The 23,048-nt window shown below is 37.5% G+C and overlaps 1 protein-coding gene across 1 annotated transcript in view; it reads right to left on the reverse strand.

Moving 5' to 3' along the window:
* The window catches only part of CFAP47 (cilia and flagella associated protein 47), a gene marked incomplete at both ends in the record, with an annotated part of 384,890 nt that overhangs the window by 163,169 nt on the left and 198,673 nt on the right, over positions 1-23,048 (reverse strand). Inside the window, 3 exons of the mRNA XM_084869970.1 lie at positions 8,296-8,384; positions 10,043-10,193; positions 19,632-19,747. Of these exons, the coding sequence (XP_084726096.1) occupies positions 8,296-8,384; positions 10,043-10,193; positions 19,632-19,747 (356 nt within the window). The remainder of the gene's footprint in view (positions 1-8,295; positions 8,385-10,042; positions 10,194-19,631; positions 19,748-23,048) is intronic.

The raw sequence follows: 23,048 nt of genomic DNA on the forward strand, positions 1-23,048 counted from the left end.
TAGCAAGGAAATTTTGAACATAAATGACTACCCAAATTATATTTCAGAAACAAAGAGAAAATCACACATTGGCCTTCATGCATTGTTAGAGTTGTACACATTTAATAAATTCTAATCTTATTTACAAAAAATAGAAATGTTTAATTTGGGAGTAGGCACCTGAGGAGACAGACTGACATTGGAGATCTTCAAAAAAGTCCCATTTCTGAGTAGGGCTACTGTTTTAACCTGTCTTGAAGCTCCCCAGAAAAATTCAGTTGACTCAGTCCTATCTTTATTTGATCCAACTCAAAGAAAACACTTATCACTTGAATGTTTGTTGAAAACAGTCAGTAGCACTTGTACCTAAAGCTGCTATATCAATTGGAACAGATATGAGCCAGCCAAAACATAAAAGAAATATCTAGGGAACCAGATGCCCATATGCAAGGTTGCAGTAGCTTGTTAGATCCCCCAATTATGTCAAAAATCTTCAACATCACCTATGGGAGACAATGATGTCTTACCAAATAAAAAATATCAATTAAGAGAGATTATACAATATAACCAATTATAAATTCCACACTTAAAAAGTAAATTATCTTAAATAAAAAAATCACTAGAGGGCCTTAAAAGCAGGTTTGAGGTGGTAAAAGAACCAGTATACTTGAAAATAGGTAGAATAAAATGATTAATTCTAAGGAACGGAAAAACATCAAATAGAGAACATAAAACAGAGAGACTGAAATTAATAAAAGAACAAAATAGAAATTCTGGAGGTGGAAACTACAATAAAACATATGAAAAAAATCATTAGAGAGACTCAACTATAGATTTGAAGTAGCAGGAAAAAAATAATTAACAAACTTGAAAGTTGATAGAGATTATGCAATCTAAAGAAGAGAGAGAAAAATAATAATAAAGAAAACACAGCAAAGTCTCAAACATATACAGTACACCATTAAACTGACCACCATAGAATTACCAAATGGAAATTAAAAAAGAGAAAGGAATAAAAGCAGTTTGAAATACAGCGTGGGTAAACAGAGCTGGAACCATTATACTTCCTGATTTCAAACTGTTATTACAAAGCTATAGTAACTAAAACAGTATGGTATGGGCATAAAAGCGGACATAAAATCAATGGAACAGAATAGAGGGCCCAGAAATAAATTCATGCATATACGGTCAATAATGTAAGACAAAGAAGCAAGAATATACAATTGGGAAAGGTGTCTCTAAAATAAATGGTGTGGGGAAACTGGACAGTCACATGCAAGATAATAAAACTTGACCACCAAATTATACCATACATAAAAATTAATTAAACGTTAATGAAATACTTGAATGTAAGACCTGAACCAAACATTTTAAGAAGAAAACATAGATGCTAAGCTCCTTGACATAGTTCTAGGAAAATATTTTTTTTAATATGACACCAAAAGCAAAAATAGCAAAAGCAAAAATAAACAAGTGGGACTACATCAAACTAAAAGACTTCTGTACAACAAAATGAAAAAGCAGCTTACAGAATGGGAGAAAACATTTGTAATTCTATAAGGGACTAATGTAAAAAAATATAAAAATAACTCAAATAACTCAATAGCAACACACACACAAACACACACACACACACACACACACACACACACACACCTGAAAAAAACCTTTTTTCAAAGAAAACATACAGAATGACAACAGGTACATCAGCAAACATCAGGGAAATGCAAATCAAAACCACAATGAGATTAACACCTCACAGCTGTTAGAATGGCTACTATCAAAATGTCATGGAATAACAAGTGCTTAATGAGGATATGGAAAAAAGGGTAACCTTGCTCATTGTTGGTGGAATTGTAAAATGGTGCATCTATTATAAAAAGTATTTTGAAGGCTCCTAAACATTTTAAAAATAGAGCTGTCATACTACCTAGCACTACCAGTTTAGGGTATTTACCCACAGAAAACAAAAACACTAATTCCAAAAGATATTTGTACCCCTATGTTCACTGCAGCATTATTTATAGCTAGAGGCTCGATTCACAAAATTTGGGTGCTGGGCCCTCGCAGCCCCGGCTTTCTCAGCCCACCCTTGCAGCCCCTTGCAGACTTGGCTGGCCCTCACAGCCTTGGCTCTTGTCCAGAAGGTCATCTGGAAGGTTGTTCAACTGTTTGATCTAATTATCTCTTTATTATATAGGATGGCCCAAATATGGAAACAACCTAGGTGTCTGTAGGTAAATGAAAAGATGAATAAATGGTGGTATATATACACAATGGAATATTACTCCACAAAGAAACGAATGTACTTAGAGGGTATTATGCTAAGTAAAATACGTAAGACAGAGAAATCTAAAGACCTTATTAATTCACTTATATGTGGAATCTAAAAAAAAAAAAAAAAAAAACAACCCTACACAAAACAAATGAATAAGCCAAACACAAGAAAAACAGATCCAAAAATATAAAGAACATGCTGATGGTTGCCAAAGGAGTGTGGGATGAGGATGGGGGGGGGGGGGGGGGCGGAGAAAAAAAAACCCACAAAGATGAAATCTTGCCATTTGTGACAAGATGGATGAAATTTGAAGATATTATACTAAGTGAAATAAGTCAGACACAGAAATACAAATACTATATAAACTCTCTTATGTATGAAATCTAAACAAAACAAAAATCCAGCTCAAAGATACAGAAAGCAGATTAGTGGTTCTCAGAAGTGGGGGGTTCATGGAACTTCACCATTGGGTAAACAAATATAAATTATGGGAAGTCCTTTTTATAAAATATTCCAACAAACATATTTCATAAATGATAGAAATGGAATATCACCATTTTGCACTCCCAATAAATAATGGATGTACTCATTGGACATCAATAGCTGCTAGCATTCCAAAAAATATACAGTGTATGCTTCCCAGTAAAAGTTGCATCACTTCCTTTAATCTTTAATTTTAAACAAAATTCCAAAAATGCATTTAATAAGTCATTAAAAGTTAAAACATTGCATTAGTAAATATTCACTTAATGTAAAATAAAGCAGTCATGGCAGCATAGATGAACAAAAAATAGACATGAAGTATATAGAAAAACAAGTGGAAACTGGCAAATGTTACTCCAACTATGTTGATAATAACAAATGTCAATGCATTAAGCAACTTAATCAAAATGATCATAAGACCATATCCTATATAATAAGAGGATAATATGCAAATTGACCATAATGGTGGAATGACCAGAACAACAACTCGACCAGTCACTATGAGGTGCTTTGACCACCTCTTGGTTCCTTCCCCCAGCCGGCAGGCTCCAATCTCTCCATGGCAAATGGGGAACCGAGGGTGGGTGGTGGGTGATACAAGGCCAAGACCCCTGCCCTGCCAGTTACCCCACAGACAGGGCAACCTGTGACAGGGGCTGGGCCAGTGAGAAGGTGGGAATGACTGACCTCTTGGTCCTTCCCCCAGCCCGCAGGATCCGATTACCTCATAGCAAACTGGGAACTGGGGGTGGGTGGCAGTGTGGGGTGGGGCCATCAGCAGGCAGCTGGGGAAGATGGCCCTGATTACAGGCCAGGCCTAAGGACCATAACCACCCATAACTTTCATGCACTGGGCCTCTATAATTAAGCAAAACAAGATTCAACTATATGTATACATTAAGCATGTGCAGGTTTTTCTGTTTGTTTTTTGTTTTGTTTTTTTAGTATCAATAAGACATCAATAAAGATTTTTTTTTTTACGATAAAGAAAAACAGCCCTAGCCAGTTTGGCTCAGTGGATAGAACATCAGCCTATGGACCAAAAGGTCCCAGGTTCAATTCCTGTCAAGGGCACGTACTTTGGCTATAGGCTCCTCTCTGGCATGGGCCTTGATTGGGGCTTGTGCAGGAGGCAATCTATCTATGTGTTTTTCTCACATCGGTATTTCTCTCTGTCTTTCCCTGTCTCTTCCACTCTCTCTAAAAAAATCAATGGAAAAATATCCTTGAGTGAGGATTTTTAAAAAAAGAAAAATGGAGAATATCAAGGAAACCAGAAGAAGGTTCTTTGAAAATATAGATTACATTGACAAACTTTTACTTAGACTCATTAAGAATAAAAGAGAAAAGAATCAAATGACTAAAATAAAGGAATAAAGCAAGGCCATCACTACTGACTTTTTAGGGGGGGAAAGGGGAGTACTAAGAAAATTTTTGTGCTAGCAAATTAGATAAAATATAGTAAATATGCCAACTCCTAAAAACGGCAAAAATTGCTGCCCAGAGTGGTTCAGTGATTGAGCATCAACAAATGAAGTAAGAGGTCACTAGTTTGATTCTGTGTCAGGGCATATGGCCAGTTGCAGGCTCAATCAATAGTAGGGGACATGCAAGAGGCAGCCAATCAAAGTTCTCTCTCATCAATAATTCTAAATCTCTATTCCTCTCCCTTACCCACTCTCTAAAATCAATAAAAACATATTTTTTAAAGTAATGTTATATTTTCATTAAAAATGAGCAAACCTAGTAACTATGCTACATATAATTTTGGGGAAAATATTATAAAGACTTTAATTTTATTTTAAAATACTTATAATATGATATTATTAATAAGAAATAAATACTTATCATTTTGGAAGTGTAATATTTAAAATTATGACCCTTTATTATTATTCAAGAGGCACGGAGCATGAAAATTCGTGCACTTGGGGGGTCCTTCAGCCCAGCCTGTTCCCTCTCACAGTCCAGGACTCCTCAGGGGATGTCCACCTGACAGTTTAGGCCTGCTCCCTGGGGGAGGTAGGAAAGGCTTTACCAATTCCTGAAACTTTGAGATTTTCTTTCAACTCTATCACTAGAATGCAATGCTTAATATGTTTGATCCTAATTTCCTCTAAAGAACTGCAATCAGCCATTTCATTCATTTGAGGGAAAATATTAATACTGGATTAATGTTACCTTTTCTGACATTTTTTGTGCCTTATATTGCAATATAACATTTAATGAACCATAAATTCACCAATAACTGTTCAACAAAAGAATTTTTGTTCTGTCAACAATAAATGATATTGTTAAGAAGATACTTACAAAAAGCCTAGACATACAGTGATTTTAAAAACTGAAAATTATCAAACAGTATTAAGCATGCATACAACTTATGGTCTCAACACAAGTATTGTTATGAGGATCTGATTTCTAAAGCAGATGGAAAGAGAGTTCATAATTTAAGCAGTACATAAGGTATCATTTTCCATCTTCTCCCACAGCATATAAATATATGACAAGATACTTTTCTATTGTGAATTTAAAGAATAACTAAGCATTTTGTTCTATTTTAATCTGAAATATACACTGAGTGGCCAGATTATGATATCTGAATGCATAATAATCTAGCCACTCAGTGTGTGTGTGGTAGAGGCATGGTACATGAATTTGTGCATAGGTGGGGTCCGGTCAGCCTGGCCAGGAGGAGGGAACATGAGTGGTTGGCCGGCCTGCCTGATGGTCAAACTCCTGGTCAAAGGAACAATTTGCATATTAGCCTTTTGTTATATAGGATATACACTGAGTGGCTAGATTATTATGCATTCAGAGATTATAATAATCTGGCCACTCAGTGTATTTGTTGCTATTGTTAAATCTCTAGATGCACAAATGCATACATGATGTATAGTTTTAATCAATAATGATGCTTTAAATAAAAATGAATTTTTTTGCCTGAATAGGTATTTCTCTTTTGGAAATTAACAGTTTAAATACTTTAGAAATAAAGTATCTGTTAATTTAAAAAATTTTTTAAATTGAAAGATCTCAAAAAATAAGACATACACAAAATTAACAGATGTGATATAACCAGAATTCATTTTGTATACTGTATTTTCCGGCATATAAGACGACCCCCTAATTTTACAGTTAAAACATAGGTTTAGGCCTATATTCGCTGTATAAGACTACCCCCCACTTCCGAGGCAACACCAGTTCTTTTTTTTAATTAAATTTTTAATGAATGATATTTTTCGAATATACCGTAATATACCGTACATTGATATGATAAATGGAAGGTCTCTTCACAAATGGCAATGCCATGAACTTGACCGAGAAACAAGAAATCCAAAAGAGAACATTAACAATGATGGCATCATCTGGAAAGAAAATTACATGAAGAACTTGCAGAAAACGCTTGTTTGTGACTGACTGGGATGATAAGAGTTTTTTCTAGGCAGAGGATCATTGTGAGCTTAAAATCCTTCAAAATCCTCATCATGTTCTTCTTCTGACATCATAAGTTCATCAATAACCTCTTGTAGTACATTTGTAAGACAGTCATCATATGGATCAAATTCCGAATCAGATGGTGTGGCTTCAGCTTCGGCTTCCCCTTCATCTTGCCACAAGAAGTCATCCTCCATACCGTCCAAAGAATTTGATATGCCACACTTCTTGAAAGACCTGATTACTGTTTCTTCAGTAATATCATTCCAGGCTTTTATGACAAAGTTACACAAAACATCCAATTGTGGCGCACGCATGTTTCCTCCTTTTGTGAATAACTTTTCGCCGCTAACCATCCACTCATTCCACTGTTCTCTAATGCGATCTTTAAATGGCTTGTTTAGGCACACATCCAGTGGCTGTACTAATGATGTCAATCCTCCAAGAATAACTGCCGCATCTGTGTTTATTCTTGCCAACCTGTTCTTTGTGCTGGTAGTTAAATGAGCCCTGAACATATCCCACACCAGTAGGCTACGTTCTTGACGAAGTCCACCTGGTCGCCTACTCCATACATTATCAAACCATAGCTTTATCCCTTCTTCATCCATCCATCCTTTTTCATTCACTTGTACAAAAACTCCAACAGGGAACTTGATTTTCGGCATTGTTTTTCTTTTAAAAATAATCATTGGTCTTAGTTTGGCACCATCAGCTGTACATGCTAGTACCACTGTAAAACTGGACTTCTCGTGTCCTGTTGTTTTAATTAACACTGTTTTTGCACCTTTTGTATTAACAGTTTTATTTCCAACCATATCGAAATTCATAGGAGTTTCATCGATATTTCCGATCTGACTTAATGCATAGCCATGTTTCTTGCGCTGTTGTATTACATATTGATGGAAAAGACTTACCTTGCCATCCAAATCTGCAGGTAATTTTTGTGCAATTTTGGTCTTTTGCCTCAGTACCAGATTGTGCCTTTCCAAGAACCGAGTACTCCAGGATACAGTGGCCTTAAATCCTTTGCTGTTATCTGGGTTAGATTGGGCCCACTGAAGTGCAAACATACGTATTTTGTTTCGTGTCACTACATAACCATTTTGACGATGCTCAAGAACCATGTCTGCTACATGCTTTTCGAGTTCTGGCCAATAAGGGGTGCCTCTTCTTAATGCACACTTACTCCTTGGCATACTCTTTAATGCATCTTCATTTGCTTTCCAGTCTCGGACCATCTTTTCTGTTACTCCATATTGTCTTGCCGCAGCACAGTTATCGTGTTCCTTGGCAAAGTTTACAACTTTCAGTTTGAAACTGGCTTCAAATTTCCTTCTTCTTGCTGGAGCCATGATAGGTTCTTTTCTACCAGCCATTTGTTGTACACCCACTAATCTTTTAGGCCGGGGTTATACAGTACTGTAGCGTTAGCTACACACAGAATGTTCTATTACAGTACCTTTTAACTCACTGTATGTGTCCTGATACAGCAGCTTTGGCTACACAGAACGTTCCTGTGCTGCAACTGTATGTACCACGGTGAGCCAATCACAACAATCAAAGGTTCCAAGGTTATAATAGACCGCCTCTCTGACTCTGGCCAATCTGAGCAGGCTTTTTACTAGAACATAGTGTAGCTTCGGGTACAGAACATGTATAATTTGCATGAATAAAAAGCCTGCTTGGATTGGCTGAGTTAGAGAGGTGGTCCAAGCAGCCTTGCAGTGATTGGTATGGGATCAAGTTGGAAAATTCGTTTAGCGGCATATCCAGACGATTTTCGGGATCGAGTTGGAAAATTCGTTTAGCGGCATATCAGGATGTTTTTTCTGGATATACTCGGCGTATAAGACGACCCCCCTGATTTTTTTTCGGTTGACTTTTTTTCGGTTCAAAAGTCGTCTTATATGCCGGAAAATACGGTAGATCAAATAGCATTTCAAGAAAAATTGATTTACTTTATTAGTTGTTCCATTTTATCTGATAATGTTTATAAATTTATAGGAATGTAAATACAAAAAATGTATCCTCTAAATTGTTCATGTTGAAGAAAATTATGTATTTCCATTAAGATTGTATATAGTTAACAGTAATGAAATTACACTGAAACAATAACTTACTTGAAGTCACCAGCAGTATGGAAGGGATTTTTAACGTTCACAGTGATTTGTTTCCATGTATAACATGGGCTTTTGCATTTGATAATTTTCTAAAGTAAAAAATAAAGACATACTAAATGGTAAGAACAAAAAAAGGATAACCTGAATCATAAAACAAAAGCTTAAAGCATCTAAAAACCTGTTCATTCAAATATTACAATGATATTAATATATATAATTACTTTTTTCCCAGAAACATTGCACTGAAAAAAATCTGAGTGGGAAGAAATAAAAACATATTTCATATTTTACTTCATCACTGTACTTTTGCTACAACTGAACTGTTAGAATATTATCTCCCAAATGTATTTCCTTAAAATATTTTAATGACTGAGCATTATAATAATTAATTACATATACCTAATAACATGACATAAACAAGAGGCATGTGTATATGTGAGTATGCACACAGGTGTGTGTGTGTATGAATACCTATCTATGTATGTGTATGAGTGTGACATGCCTGCATTTATAATACGGTGGCTTACACTGATATATTTTTAACATAACAAAAGTACAAATATAAAATTTATAATGCAAATTACCCAATGGCTTTCCATAGAGGAAAAGATTATCAGATTTTCAGACTAATGGTGCTCTTACCTTCTTTTAATTCTCCATTATTACCCACTCTTCCTCCTGGTAACTAAGACCATGAGTATTCAGATGGAGCAGTAAAAAGAGACCACATGAGTTTCAAGTGTCAAGAGTTTTAGCCATGTTAATGGCAGGCTAAAACCATTCATGTCTCTTCAATACACATAGCAAAGCAACATTTTGTTTCATAAAATTTGTGTGAAAGGATTGGGAGGTAATTATTCAGGAGAAAATCAGAAGATCATAATACATATCTCAGTGGCAATCATATGCATGCTTCCTACTCTGGGTGTCATCTACCTAATAAAAGAGTAACATGCTAATAGACTGTACCTTCACAGCACCCAATCAGGAGAGAGTATGCAAATTAACCCAATAAAAATGATGGGTTAATTTGCATACACAGGTGCCAAGTGGCTGGGGGCAGGGCGGGACAGTTGCGTCATTTCCATGGTGATGACACAGGGTTTCTCCACACCCCAGCTCCTCCAGGCTTCTGGGCAGCATGGGAAGGCAGAAAGGCATCTCCAGGTTGGTGTGGAAAGGTGGCTCCTGCCAGTGTGAAGGTGCTGCCAGCAGCCAGGGGAAAGAAGGCCCATTTTTGCACGAATATTCATGCATCAGGCTTCTAATTAACTAATAAGCCAGTCAGTCCTTACAAAACTGACCATCATTAGAGTCAGTCTACTTACTTCCTACCCATGCCATTGCACACCTAAAATTCTTTATACTACATATGGAAATCTGGCACAATAACAAATTTACTTCTTCTATACCATATGTCCATGGTGGGACATAATATTCAGCCAGAATACTGACTATAAAAAGTCAATCATAGTAATGTCTCATTCATGTTACAGAAAATTTTTAAATCCTTCTCCCTTTGGAACATCATTACTTCTCAATAAATGCTAGCCTTAGCATTATCTTTATAATGCCTTTAATACACAGGACACTTAAGATAAATTAAAGAATTTTCTTTGCTGTATAAACTACCAACCCTTAATTTAAATAAAAGCAGACACAAGCCCAAGAAAAAGAGCTATGCTTGGGATGCTCAACAGCATGGAAAGAGAAGCAAAGACATACAAAATAGGTAAAATATACTTACTATGGGATTAAATTTGCGGACTTCACCCTTAAGAGCAAAAATCATTGTAGTGCCTCCCACTGCCATATTAGGTATTGAAATTAATATCAGTGAAGCTTTGGCAGGATGGAGGAAGCGACTGTTGAATTTCACAGTAATCTGGATTTCATCTCTATTTAATAAAAGATAAAAGATAAATAGTTTATTGAAAGAAGACAACTAACCATCTGTTCAGTGAAGACCATGTGCCCAATGCCTACACTCTGCAATATAATCGTTTCTAGAATAAAATTCAAGACTATTGCTGATCTCAGTAAGCCTATAATCTAGTTGTTATCAGTTAAAACCTCTTGATCCATCCCTGTGTCCTCTTTGGAGAAGTGTCTATTCATGTCCTCTGCACATATGTTTCATCAGATTATTTGTTCTTTTTGATATTGCGTTATATGATTTCCTTATATATCCTATATAATAAAAGGCTAACATGCAAATAGACCAAATGGCAGAATGACCAAACGGCAGAACAACCGCACAATCGGTAGTTATGACATGTGCTGACCACCAGGGGTGCACACGGAACATGGCAGGCATTGTCATCAGGCAGTAGAGCAAGGAACTGGCAGGCATCAGCTGTGGTAGGGTGCCAATCGCTGTCATTGGGGTGAGCTTTGGTGGCTACTAAAAATTATTTGCTCCTGTGTGCAGTGGTCCCGCCCAGGACTTGCACCTGCTGCTGTCACCATCCCTGCTCACACCCACTGACGGCACCCGGAACTGCCACTCTCATCTTCTGCCTGCACCCAGCACCAGCCCTTGGTACCTTCAGTGGGTGCTAGCCATGGCTGCCAGCCCCAATCGCCCTTCAGAGCTTCTCCACCTCCCTCAGCTCCTGAGGGATGATTGGAATCTGCAGCCTCCACTAGCACTAGCAGTTAGAGCCACCACTTCTCACCTGCTTCCAGTGCTTAGCACCACTCCCAATTGCTCAGTACTGTCAGCTGGTATGAGTGGTGGCTGCTGGCCCTGATAATCCCTGAGGGCTTCCCTACCTCCCCCTGCTCCTGAGGGGCAATGGAGCAGCAGCTGCCACTAGCACTTGCTGATGGTGCTGACCTGCTTGCATGCTGCTGGCACTGTCCCCAATTGCTCTGCACTGTCAGGGGGTGCGAACTGGGTCAGTGCTGTCAGTGTGTGGGAGTGGCAGCAGCAGAAGCAGGGCTACCAGCAGACAGGGGACCAGAGGCTGCAGCAGGAGGGTCCAGGCAGAGGCACAGAGGATGGGCCAAGACCCACCCCAGTGCCCACCACAGCCTCGCAGCCCACAGTTCCTTTCAAGGTGCATGAATTTGTGCACCGAGCCCCTAGTTTTTATATAAACCCCTTATCAGATATGAAAAGATACTCAATATCACTAAGCATCAGGGAAATGCAAAGTAAAACAATGAGATATTAACTCATACTTTTCAGGATGGGTATCATCAACAAATCAACAAATAAAAGCATTAGTGAGGACGTAGAGAAAAGGGAATACTCATCCACTATTGCTAGGATTTCAAATTGGCTTAGCCACTATGGAAAATATTATGTAGGTCCCTCAAAAAATCAAAACTAGAGCTACCATATGACCCAGAAAGTCCACTTCTGGGTATTTAACTGAAGAATTCCAAGACACTCATTTAAATAAATATAAGTGCCCCCTCCCATGTTCATTGCAGCATTATTAGCTATAGCCAATATATAAAATAAATCTAAGTATCCATAGATAGTTGAATAGATAAAAAGGAGTTGGTATACACACACACACACACACACACACACACACACACACACTGGAATATTACTAAGCAATAAAAAGAATGAAATCTTGCCATTTGAGGCAACATGGATAGATGTAGAAGATATTATACTGAATGAAATAAGTTAGTAAGAGAAAGCTAAATGCCATATGATTTCACTTATATGTGAAATCTGAAAAATAAACAAACAAAAAACAAAATAGGAACAAATTCATAGATAGAGAGAACAAACTGATGGTCACAGATAGGAGGACTGGGTACAAAAGGCAAAAAGGATTAAGTACAAATTGCCAGTTACAAAAACAGTCATGGGGATGTAAAGTACACCACAGAGAATAAAATCAATAATATTGTAATAACTATGTATGATTTCAGATGGGTACTAGACTTATTGGGGTGATCATTTTGCAAGTTATATAAATATCTAACCACTATGTTGTATTCCTGAAACTAACATAACATTGTATGTCAACTGCAATTAGAAAGTAATTAAAGAAGAAAACATCTTGATTCAGTCTATAAAATCTAAAGTTAACTTCAATATATAAATAAAATCAACTAAATATTAAATTTTCTAACAACTAGACAAAGAAAAATATGTATTTTGGGGTGAATTTCATAGGACATTCTGTGCTACTGTTTAAGCAAAAATGTAGTCATGTCACTGGTTTTTGGTCACATGGAGAAAAAAATGAGAAAGACTAAAAATTCAAAAAATAATTAAAACTATGGTTGAAAATAAAATTAAAACCTCAAAAGAAACTAACGATATATAAGTAGCATGGCTTTTATTTGTAATATATATGTAATTAAAAAAGTAAAGAAAAAATGCCCATTCCCCTTAATCTTCAACTTCCTAATCTAAAACAGTAACAAGTTAAAAGTCTATGGCCTTGGAGATTTCACTTCCTATACCCTACAGGGGAATGACAGCCATGGTATTCTAGCAACTCTGCATGACAACACAAAGAACACATGTTGTGTCTTGGCATAACATAACATAGTAGGATAGAGACTCATGAAATGCTGCTCATTTGCCTCCCAATCTCTCCTGAAGTCTGAGGTTTGCTACCTAGCCCCTTCAGGGTATAGTTACAAGCTATAAAAGTACTTATTTGCAGCATGAAACTATCAGCACAAGGTGTTCTACTGGTCCATGATGCTGTCATCTGACTCTTTGTTTTTTGTTTTTTATATTATTTTATTATTTTATTTTTTACTAGAGGCCCAGTGCATGAATTTTGTGCATGGGTGGGGTTCCTAGGCCTGGCCGGTGATCAGAGCTGATCAGGTTCCCCATCTCCCCGCCTTGGCCCCTCCTCCTTCCTTTCTTTCTCACATCCACCACCACTAACCCCTGGTTCTCTGGACTAACCCAGGGTCCAGCCCCAATCAGCAATCGAGACCTGCCGGCTGGAGGGAGGGACTGGGAGGTTGGCCAGCAGGCCCCAATAGAGGCAGGTGAAGGGAGGGCTGATCGGGGCCTGCTGGCCCAGGGGAGGGATGGGGGGAGGTATCCGGGAGGTTGGCTAATGGCCTTGAGGAGGAAGCTGGCCCTTGGCTCCCTGGGAAAAGGGCCACATCCGTTGCCACCCAGCCCCAGTTCTCCATCCCAACTGGGGCCTGCCAGCCAGGGGAAGGGACCAGGAGGTTGGCCGGTAGGCCCTAACGACGACCAGTGCCTGCAGGCTCGGGCCAGCTCCTGCATTAAGCTAAATCTATTTTGGTTCATCCTATATATTAAAAAAAAAAGGGGGGATAATATGCAAATAGACTGAATATCAAAACAATGAAACAACCAATCAAAGCGTAATATGCTAATGATATGCTAAGGCTGCTCAACCACTCACTATGATATGCATTGACTACCAGGAGGCAGAAAGTCAACTGGTCAACCAGTCACTAAGACGTGCATTGACCATCAAGGGACAGATGCTCTCCTGGTAGGTTAGCTTGCTTCTGGGGTCTAGCCGATTGGACTGATCGGGCTTGAGTGAAATTGGAACCTTCCGAGGTTCCTCCCTGGCCCAATAGTGCACTGGTGGGGTCCCTCAGCCTGACCTGCATCCTTTCACAATCTGGGACCCCTCAGGGGATGTCAGAGAGCCAGTTTCAGCCTGATCCCACAGGCCACTCACAGCAGGTAGGAGCTGAAGATAGCATTGCACTGCAGGTTTTGGCCTGATCCCTGCAGGCCACCCAGAGGGACCCTACCGATGCAAGAATTCGTACACCATGCCTCTAGTTAGTTTATATTTGTTAAGTGTATGCCCCCTGGTAGTCAGTGCGCATCATAGAAACTGCTCATTCCGGTCATTCTAGTTATTGTCATAATGGTCACTTAGGCTTTTATCTATACTAATAAAAGGGTAATATGCTAATTAGACCAGGAGACCTTCTGGACATCATTCCAGACAAAGCCATGGTGGCGGGGCCAAGGCAGAGGCAATTAGGGGCGATCAGACCAGGAAGGGGGGGAAGCTGGGGGTGAGCAGGCTGGCAGGGGGGCAGTTGGGGGTGATCGGGCCAGCAAGGGGGGAGTTAGGGATGAGAAGGCCTACGGGGGGCGGGGAGAGGCAATTGGGGGTGAGCAGGCTGGCAGGCAGAATGGTTGAGGGAAATCAGGCAGGCAGGCAGTTGAGCGGTTAGGAACTAGCAGTCCCGGATTACAAGAGAGATTCTGACTGCCAGTTTAGGCCCAATCCCACAGGGGTCCCAGATTGGAGAGGGTACAGGCCGGGCTGAGGGACACCCATGCACAAATTTTGTGCACCGGGCCATTAGTATATATAGATTATGATAAAAATATATATCATAAAAAGAAAACAACAACAATATATTACAGAAAAAGATTCACTGTAATAATTTTTAATTGTTCACTACAAAACTTAACTATATGCACATTGTTGTAGGGCAGATGCCTAGAACTTCATCATCTTACAAGACTGAAACTCTATACCTATTAAGAAATAACTCTCATTTCCTCCCCCATCCTACCCCCACCCCTAGAAACCATAATTGTTCTTTCTGTTTCTATGAATCTGAGTACTTTAAATATTTCTTTTAGTAAAATCATGCAGTATTTTGTTTTTATGACTGGCTTATTTCACATAGCATAATGTCCTCAAGTTCCATTCATTTTCTAGCCTGTTGCAGGATTCCCTTCCTTTTTAAGGTGGAGTAATATTTTTTTAATCTTTATTGTTGAAAGTATTACATATATCTACTCCCCTCTCTCCCACTGACCCCATCTAGTGTGCCCCCACCTCCCACCCCAGGCCTTCACCACACTATTGTCTGTGTCCATGGGTTATGCATATATATGCATTCAATTTCTTTGATTGATCTCTTTCTACCCACCCACCCCCACCTTCCCTCTGAGATTTGACAGTATGTTCCATGCTTTATATCTCTGGATCTATTTTTCTTCATTAGTTTATATTTGTTCATTAGATTCCACATATAAGTGAGATCATGTGATTTTTGTCTTTCTCTGTCTGGCTTATTTCACTTAGCGTAACACTCTCCAGGTCCTTCCATGCTGTCTCAAGGGTAAAATATCTCTTTTTCACTGCTGCATAGTATTCCATGGTGTAAATATACCACAGTTTGTTTTTTTTATCTACTCATCTACTGATGGACACTTGGGCTGTTTCTAGATCTTCGCTATTGTAAATTGTGCTGCTATGAACATAGGGGTACATACATTCTTTCTGATTGGTGTTTCAGGTTTCTTAGGATATATTCCTAGAAGTGGGATCACTGGGTCAAATGGCAATTCCATTTTTATTTTCTGTGGAAACTCTGCATTGTTTTCCATAGTGGTTGTATCATGCTGCATTCCCAACAGAACTTATGATGATTCCTTCTCCACACCCTCGCCAGTACCTATTTCTTGATGTATTGATGGCAGCCATTCTGACAGGTGAGAGGTGATAGGTAATTGTCATTTTAATTTGCATCTCTCTCATGATTAGTGACATTGCACATTTTTTCCATCTGTCTCATGGCCATTTGTATGTTTCCTTTGGAGAAGTGTCCATTTAGGTCCTTTACCCAATTTTTATTGAGTTATCTTCTTTTTGTTGATTTGTAGGAGTTTATATATTTTGGATATTAACCTTTAATCAGATGTATCATTGGAAAATATGTTCTCCCATACAGTGGATTCTCTTTTCATTTTGATGCTGTTTTCTTTTGCTGTGCAGGAGCTTTTTATTTGATGTAGTCCCATTTATTTTTTCTTTTGTTACTCTTGCAATAGGCATTAAATTTTTGCTACATGAGATGTCTGATATTTTGCTGCCTATGCCTTCTTCAGTAATTTTTATGGTTTCATGACTACATTTAAATATTTTATCCATTTTAGTTTATTATGGTGTATGGTGAAAGTTGTGGTCCAGTTTCGTTTTTTAACATGTGCAACACCATTTACTGAAGAGACTATATTAAAATTTGCTCTTACCTTTTTTATCAAAGATTTAGTGCAATGGCTTGTTTCCATTCCTGGGTTCTCTGTTCTATTCATCTCTATACCTGATTTTGTGCCAGTACCAGGATGCTTTGATTACAGTGGCCTTGTAGTATAGCTTAATATCCTATATTGTGATTGCTCCAATTTTTTTCTTTCTCAAGATTGATGTGGCTATTTGGGGGGAGAGGGTATTTGTTTTGGTTCCATGTAAATTTTTGGAGTATTTGTTGTAGATCTGTGAAATATGCCATTGATATTTTAATATGAATTGTGTTGAATCTATAGATTGCTTTGGGTAGTATGAACATTTTGATGATATCAATTCTACCAATGTATGAAGGCATTATAGTCTTCCACTTGTTTATATCCTCTTCTATCTCTTTTTTTCAATGTTCTATAGTTTTCCAAGTACAGGTTTTTTATCTCCTTTATTACGTTTATTCCTAAGTATCTTAAATTTTTTGTTGTTGTTGTTAAGATGGTAAATGGAATTGTTTTTCTAGTTTCTCTTTCTGAGAGTTCATTATCTTCTATAATAATAAAAGTGTAATATACATCCTTCCAGAAAACCTTCAGGATGAAGCAAAGGTTACAAGGGAAGCCCAGGTCCCAGGTGCCTGTAACCAGCCAGAGGGAAGCCCGGAGTCCTGGAGAGGGAATCCTGGGTCCTGGCTGCTTCAGGGAAGCCAGTGCAGGCAGCTGGAGGAAAGGACTACTTTTGCACAAATTTTGTGCATTGGGCTTATAGTTGGTGTATAAAAATGCCATCAATTTCTGAGTGTTAATCTTGTAGCCTGTTATGTTGCCAAATTCCTTTATTAAATATAGTGGGGGTTTTTGGTAGAGTCTTTAGGCTTTTCTATGTAGAATAATCATAAATAATGACAACTTTACTTCCACCTTTTCAATTTGTATCCCTTGTATTTCTCCTTGTCTGATCACTATAGCTAGGACTTCCAGTGAGTACTATTCTATATAGTAAAGAGCTAATATCCTAATTAGACTGAACAGCAGAACGACCCTCTGGATGACCTTCTGGACCATGCTGGGGCTGCAAGGGCTGGCCAAGGCCACAAGGGGCTGTGAGGGCCAGTGGAGGCTGCGAGGGGCTGCAAGGTCCAGCAGAAGCTATGAGGGGCTGTGAGGGCCAGCAGAGGCTTCAAGGGGCTGCAAGGGCTGGCTGAGGATGCAAGGGCTACAAGGGCTTGTAAAAGCTGAAAGGGCTGGCCAAGGCAGCCAGGGCTATGAAGGCTGAGCCCCTTGCACAAATTTTGTGCATCAGGCCTTTAGTCTGATCAGAATCTCCTGCAGCCCCTCCCAGTTTACCAGGTGGCCAACCTCCCAAAGCCCCTCCCCCCATCTGGCCAATCTCCGTGACCCTGCCCCCCAGTGGCCACTTCAATTGGAGATAGTGGTCCAGGATTGTGAGAGGGATGTCTGATTGCCGGTTTAGTCCCAGTCCCCAGGATCAGGCCTAAACCAGCAGTAAGACATCCCCTGAGGGGTCACAGATTGGAGAGAGTGCAAGCTGGGCTGAGGGGACCCCTCCAATACCCCTATGCAAGAATTTTGTTCATCAGGCCTCCAGTGAGGATATAATTTTAATAATTGTTTTATTTATGATGTTTATAGAAACAGGAAAATGGAAAAAAAAGAAGCCACCTAAGGGTTCTTGGGGAAACCACAAGGATTTCAGAAGATGTAATGCTCAATTTTCCATTTGTATGGAAAACAATTACTCACTTTTCTGGATACATTTTATTTTGTAGGCTTGAATACTATTATTATGGTGGCTCTTTAAGTATCTCATTAGTGAGACTAAATAATTTCATGGTCTTTGGTTTTTACTAATAGGATTTTAATAAAACAAAATAGCTTTTGTTTTATTAAGCAAACAAACAGGCTGGCAGGGGAGGGCAGCCATCGTTGTTAGGGTGTGATGGTCAGTTTGCATATTACCTCTTTATTATATAGGATTATATATTTGCTTATATGGTGTTGTGCTAGATTATAAACACTGTGAATAGTGTTGATGTTTTCATCTATGAATCACCAGTACTTTGAATGGCAGAGGGGGATACTTATCGATGGCTTCCTGTAAATTCCAGTTACAGTACTAGGTGTTTTGCCTATATAATTACACTTATTAATGACAACACTGGGAATAAATACCCTGATCTACATTTTCCAAGTAACAAAAATGAAGCTGAATCATAGAGCCTGTACATATCAGCATCAAAGCCCAGCATTTAATTGTTAAATGACATGATAGAAGCGTTGTAGGCCACAATGGCATCTGAAACTGAAATTTACTGCCTAGAAGAAAAATCCTATTAAAATTACAAAATTACAATAAAGGGTGTTTTTTTAAGCTACTAGTTAGAGAGAGCTGTCGATGGGCATCTCCACAGAGGCTAACAGAGGAAACAAAACTGCCCTTTTGCCTAGTTTCAGAGAGGGCAAAATGGGGTTCAGACAGCCCTTCCCAAGGCCATTGTAGAATGCCAGGCAACTGGACATAAAAGCAGAATGCTTTCACCCTGAAGAGAAATCTGTTGATTAACAAACCTGTGCATACACAAACTCACAATTTACTTTTCAATTGTCATATTATTACATTTGAATGTATCATCAAGTATCACAAGTATTTAGAATAAATCCTTCCATGTGAAACACCGAGACCAAGAGAAACAAACATAACAACTGACCTCAAGAAAATAAATATACAGGGAATAGATAAAAAAGTAAAAGTCAGAGACATTTATGAAACTATTGTGACCCCAAATTAAGAACATGATGTTATGAAATTGAAATATTCTAAGAAAAAGCAAGTGTTCTTATAAGTATATAAGACTATCTATTTTTAAATTACAATGATTAGGGATAGGGAAAAATGGCAACATCGTTGTATCTTTCTCGTATGATTATTAGTCTTCTACATTTTTCTTTATACTTGCATAGTTTCTAAATTTTCTACAATGAATACATATTGCTTTTATAATCAGAGACTTTACACACTACTTCAAGTTTTCTGCAGAAAACAACAGTACTACATAAACAATTTGTTGTCTAATCTCTATGGCCAATGTACATGAAAAATTAACTGAAATTAAATGTATACATAAAATGCAGCTGCTTTATGTTTTTAGAATGTTTAAACAAAATTGATGTGGAATCTCAGCAACATATGAATTATTCATCTATGTGTGAGTGACGGTCTTTTCATTTATACATACCCACTAAAAAACAAATCCAAGTTACTTTTTAATAATTATAGCATACATTGAATTTCTTGGGCTGATACGTTTAATGAAGTAAAATATTTTAAAAATTCACTTACTTTGGAGGAACTATCACAATATTATCTGTGGCGGAGATGGAGAAGTCAGCGGCATCTCTTCCAATAATTGTAGCATTATACACTAATTTTTTCGAGCTTGAATTTTTCACTAGAACCTACGTTGCAGAACAAGAGAGTAAAAATAATATCATGAATTTTTAAAAATATACTACTTGACACTTCTTATTTTTAAAAATATATTTTTATTGATTATTTACAGAGAGGAGGGGAGAGGGATAGAGAGTTAGAAATATCGGTAAGAGAGAAACATCCATCAGCTGCCTTCTGCACACCCCCTACTGGGGATTGAACCAGCAACCAAGGTACATCCCCTCAACTGGAATTGAACCCAGGATTTTTCAGTCCATGGCCTGATGCTCTATCCACCGAGCTAAACTGATCAGGGCTTAACATTACTTATTTTAATCAAAGAGTTATACATTTCAATCATGAAAATATTTGTTCTTTATGTGCACTAATGGGGGGGGGGAGCAGACTTTGTATTTGAAGATCACATGCATACAGTTAGCAAGAGTAGGCAGAGAGAAGGATCTCTCAAGCAAGGACATGAAATGAAGAATTGAAGTCCACAGTGAGGAACTTGGATTTTGTTCTTATCACAAAGGGAAATCTTTGGATAATTTTGAACATAGAATTTAAATAATCCAATTACAAAAAAAAAAAAGGATACTCCAGCTGCTCAGTGTGGAAAGTTATAAAGATTCTAGGTTTAAAATCAGAGGTCCAGGCTGGAAATGATGGTAGCCTCATCTAGAAGCAATAGTATAGCTAGGGTTCGACTGTCCCTTTCTTCCTGATGCTTAGAGATGGAAAGTATTGGAGAATAAGCTACTTTATTTTTATAGAGAGTATTCCATGAAAACTTGACTACACAAGTCTTTATGTAGAATATAATAGAGATTTTTTTAAAAACACACATTAGGAAGACACAAGGTTATCATAGAAAGTAATGAGCCAAAAGCAAATGGGTGATTGGCCAAGTTGCAGTAAAGAAAAGGTAACTGCACTTAGGTGGTCCATAAACCACAGAGAGATCTATTTGAAGATTTAATAATTAGCACTATACGTGTTTATAGTGAATTGTAAGGAATATGGTAGAAATTTGTTAAAAGGTTAAATAAACTACTTTTATATTGCAATGAAAACTTTGGCAACTACCAGGACAAGTATATTGCTGCTGAAAAGTTTCTACAGTCAGTTACTCCAAGGATTTGGGGGTCTCGTGTAGCTTGCCTCCTTATAGATATCAATACCTAAAGAATAAATTAACAAACCAACTGATTTTAAGTCCCAGATAGTTCATTTCCATTCTTTGGAAGGAACAGCTAAAAGTAATAAATTAATTACCTAATGTTATTGGCTTATAGTCCTAGAACTTCTATAACCAGCCCTGAGATCTTAAGAAAGACATTCATTCGCATTGTCATATCATATGTATAATACAAAGCCGTTGGGTACTAACTAGGATTTCATGGAGGGATGGTAAGTGGTACATGGGGAAAGAGGAAAGCTGTTGAAAGGAAGCTGTTAAAGAGAAGGAAAAACAGCTTTGGAGCCTGAATTCCTATTTTCTAAAGACAGTCTTTATCTATTGGACCCTGTGTAAAGTTTAATTTTTAAAAATTTTGTGGAGTGGGGGGGACCCCACCAGTGTTGCTCAGTGATTTTGTGTCAACCTATGAACCAGGCCACAGTTTGATTCCTGGTCAGGGCATATGCCCAAGTTGCAGGCTCGATCTGCAGTGGTAGGTGTGCAAGAGGCAGCTGATTAATGATTGTCTCTCATCATTGATGTTTCTTTCTCTCCTCCCTTCCTCTCTGTAATCAATAAAAATATTTTTAAAAAGGAAGAGGAGGTCAATAGCTTTAAAATTATCTCAGAAAAATCACTGCAACCTACATTTTTTCATTGATAACCATATGGTTTAACGGTTCCAATATTTTATGTTTCTATTTCAGACATACAGCTACAGAAATATCTTTTTAATTATAGTAGCCATTTCCTGAGATTTTTCTTTATTCTGGAAGATTGAAAAGGTTGTGAATGGATCTGAAGAGTTAATAATTAGCACTATGCTTGGTTATAGTGAATCATAAGGAATATGGGTTGATGCACAGGCAATCTATGTCTAAGTTTCCCAGCAACTTCCAAATTAGTCATTTTTCTTAAATGAAATTTAAAGCTTGTTGTGATTGATGTTTATCATTTATATTTAATTTTTGTTGTTTCCTTCAAAAAATGTCTCTTACATTTTTGAAAAATAAAAGCTTTAGCTGTATAATGTCATCTATAATCTTCAGGTGTGAACAATATTTCTAATAAATAATTAAATTGGAAAGAAATCTTTAAAACATTAAAATGTTTCCATTTTAATATGCTTTATTTTGATTTTTAACATAATAATTAAATTTATTTAAATATGAGCTTTTGCTATTAACGAATTATTAGAATAACAATTAAATGACATAAGGAAATAAAAACCTGGTCAGAGTTTTAAAATTATTAATCATACCGAACTGTAATAAATCATTGCTTAATCTAATTCAGACTCCTCCGATCTTCTGCAGCCTTAAGCAATAACATTTCTAAATCTTCAGAAATTTTAGTTTGAAGTCAGAAGTCCTCCCCAATATAATTATAGTTCTAGGCTAGTTAGTACCCAACGCCCTTAAATATCATTGCAGTTAGGGAATCATCAGAGTAAATGCTGTTGAAAAATTCTCTAAAGAATTTTATTTATCTTTTTCTGCCAAAAAGAGAAAGAAATAAAATTACATAAAAGGTATTGAATCTTAATATTTGCTAACAAAATAAATCAAAATGAATGAGTCTCCTTTCCCTAAATTCAGTCCTTTGCAATTTGAGAGAATAACCTGAGTTTTTCCTGATTTTTTAACTGAATCTTACCAAACATTGCTCATATTATCACAGTGGCTACACAGTTATTTTTTCAAAGAGGTTATAACTACAAATTAAACATCACTAGCACATATACTGTGAATACCAAATATGGATGAGTTTTGCATCAAAAGTGTAAAATTAACTCCACACCCATAAATAAGGGGAGGAATAAATTAAAAAGCCTGAGGAAAAGAAATGGACCAAAGCACTAAAATAACTTTTTTACAAAGGAAGATCTTATCAGCCTATAGTGTCCTCAAAAGAAGCAAGACACCACCTAGAAATCTGGTTAAAGGTTTTATAAAAACAATCTTAGATAAATGTAAACAATTTAAAACTGCATGATAGAAAATATTTTACAAGTGTTCATGTGAAACAAATTATCTGAAATTGAGGTCAATAACACCTGGCAAGATATTTCTCAAAGAGAACACTTGTAAAATATGGACCTATTTATATAGATTTATTATTATCATATGACTGGAAATTTTGTT

This window comes from Pipistrellus hanaki (assembly GCF_964339955.1).
Source record: "Pipistrellus hanaki genome assembly, chromosome: X".
In the NCBI taxonomy this organism is placed as follows: domain Eukaryota; kingdom Metazoa; phylum Chordata; class Mammalia; order Chiroptera; family Vespertilionidae; genus Pipistrellus; species Pipistrellus hanaki.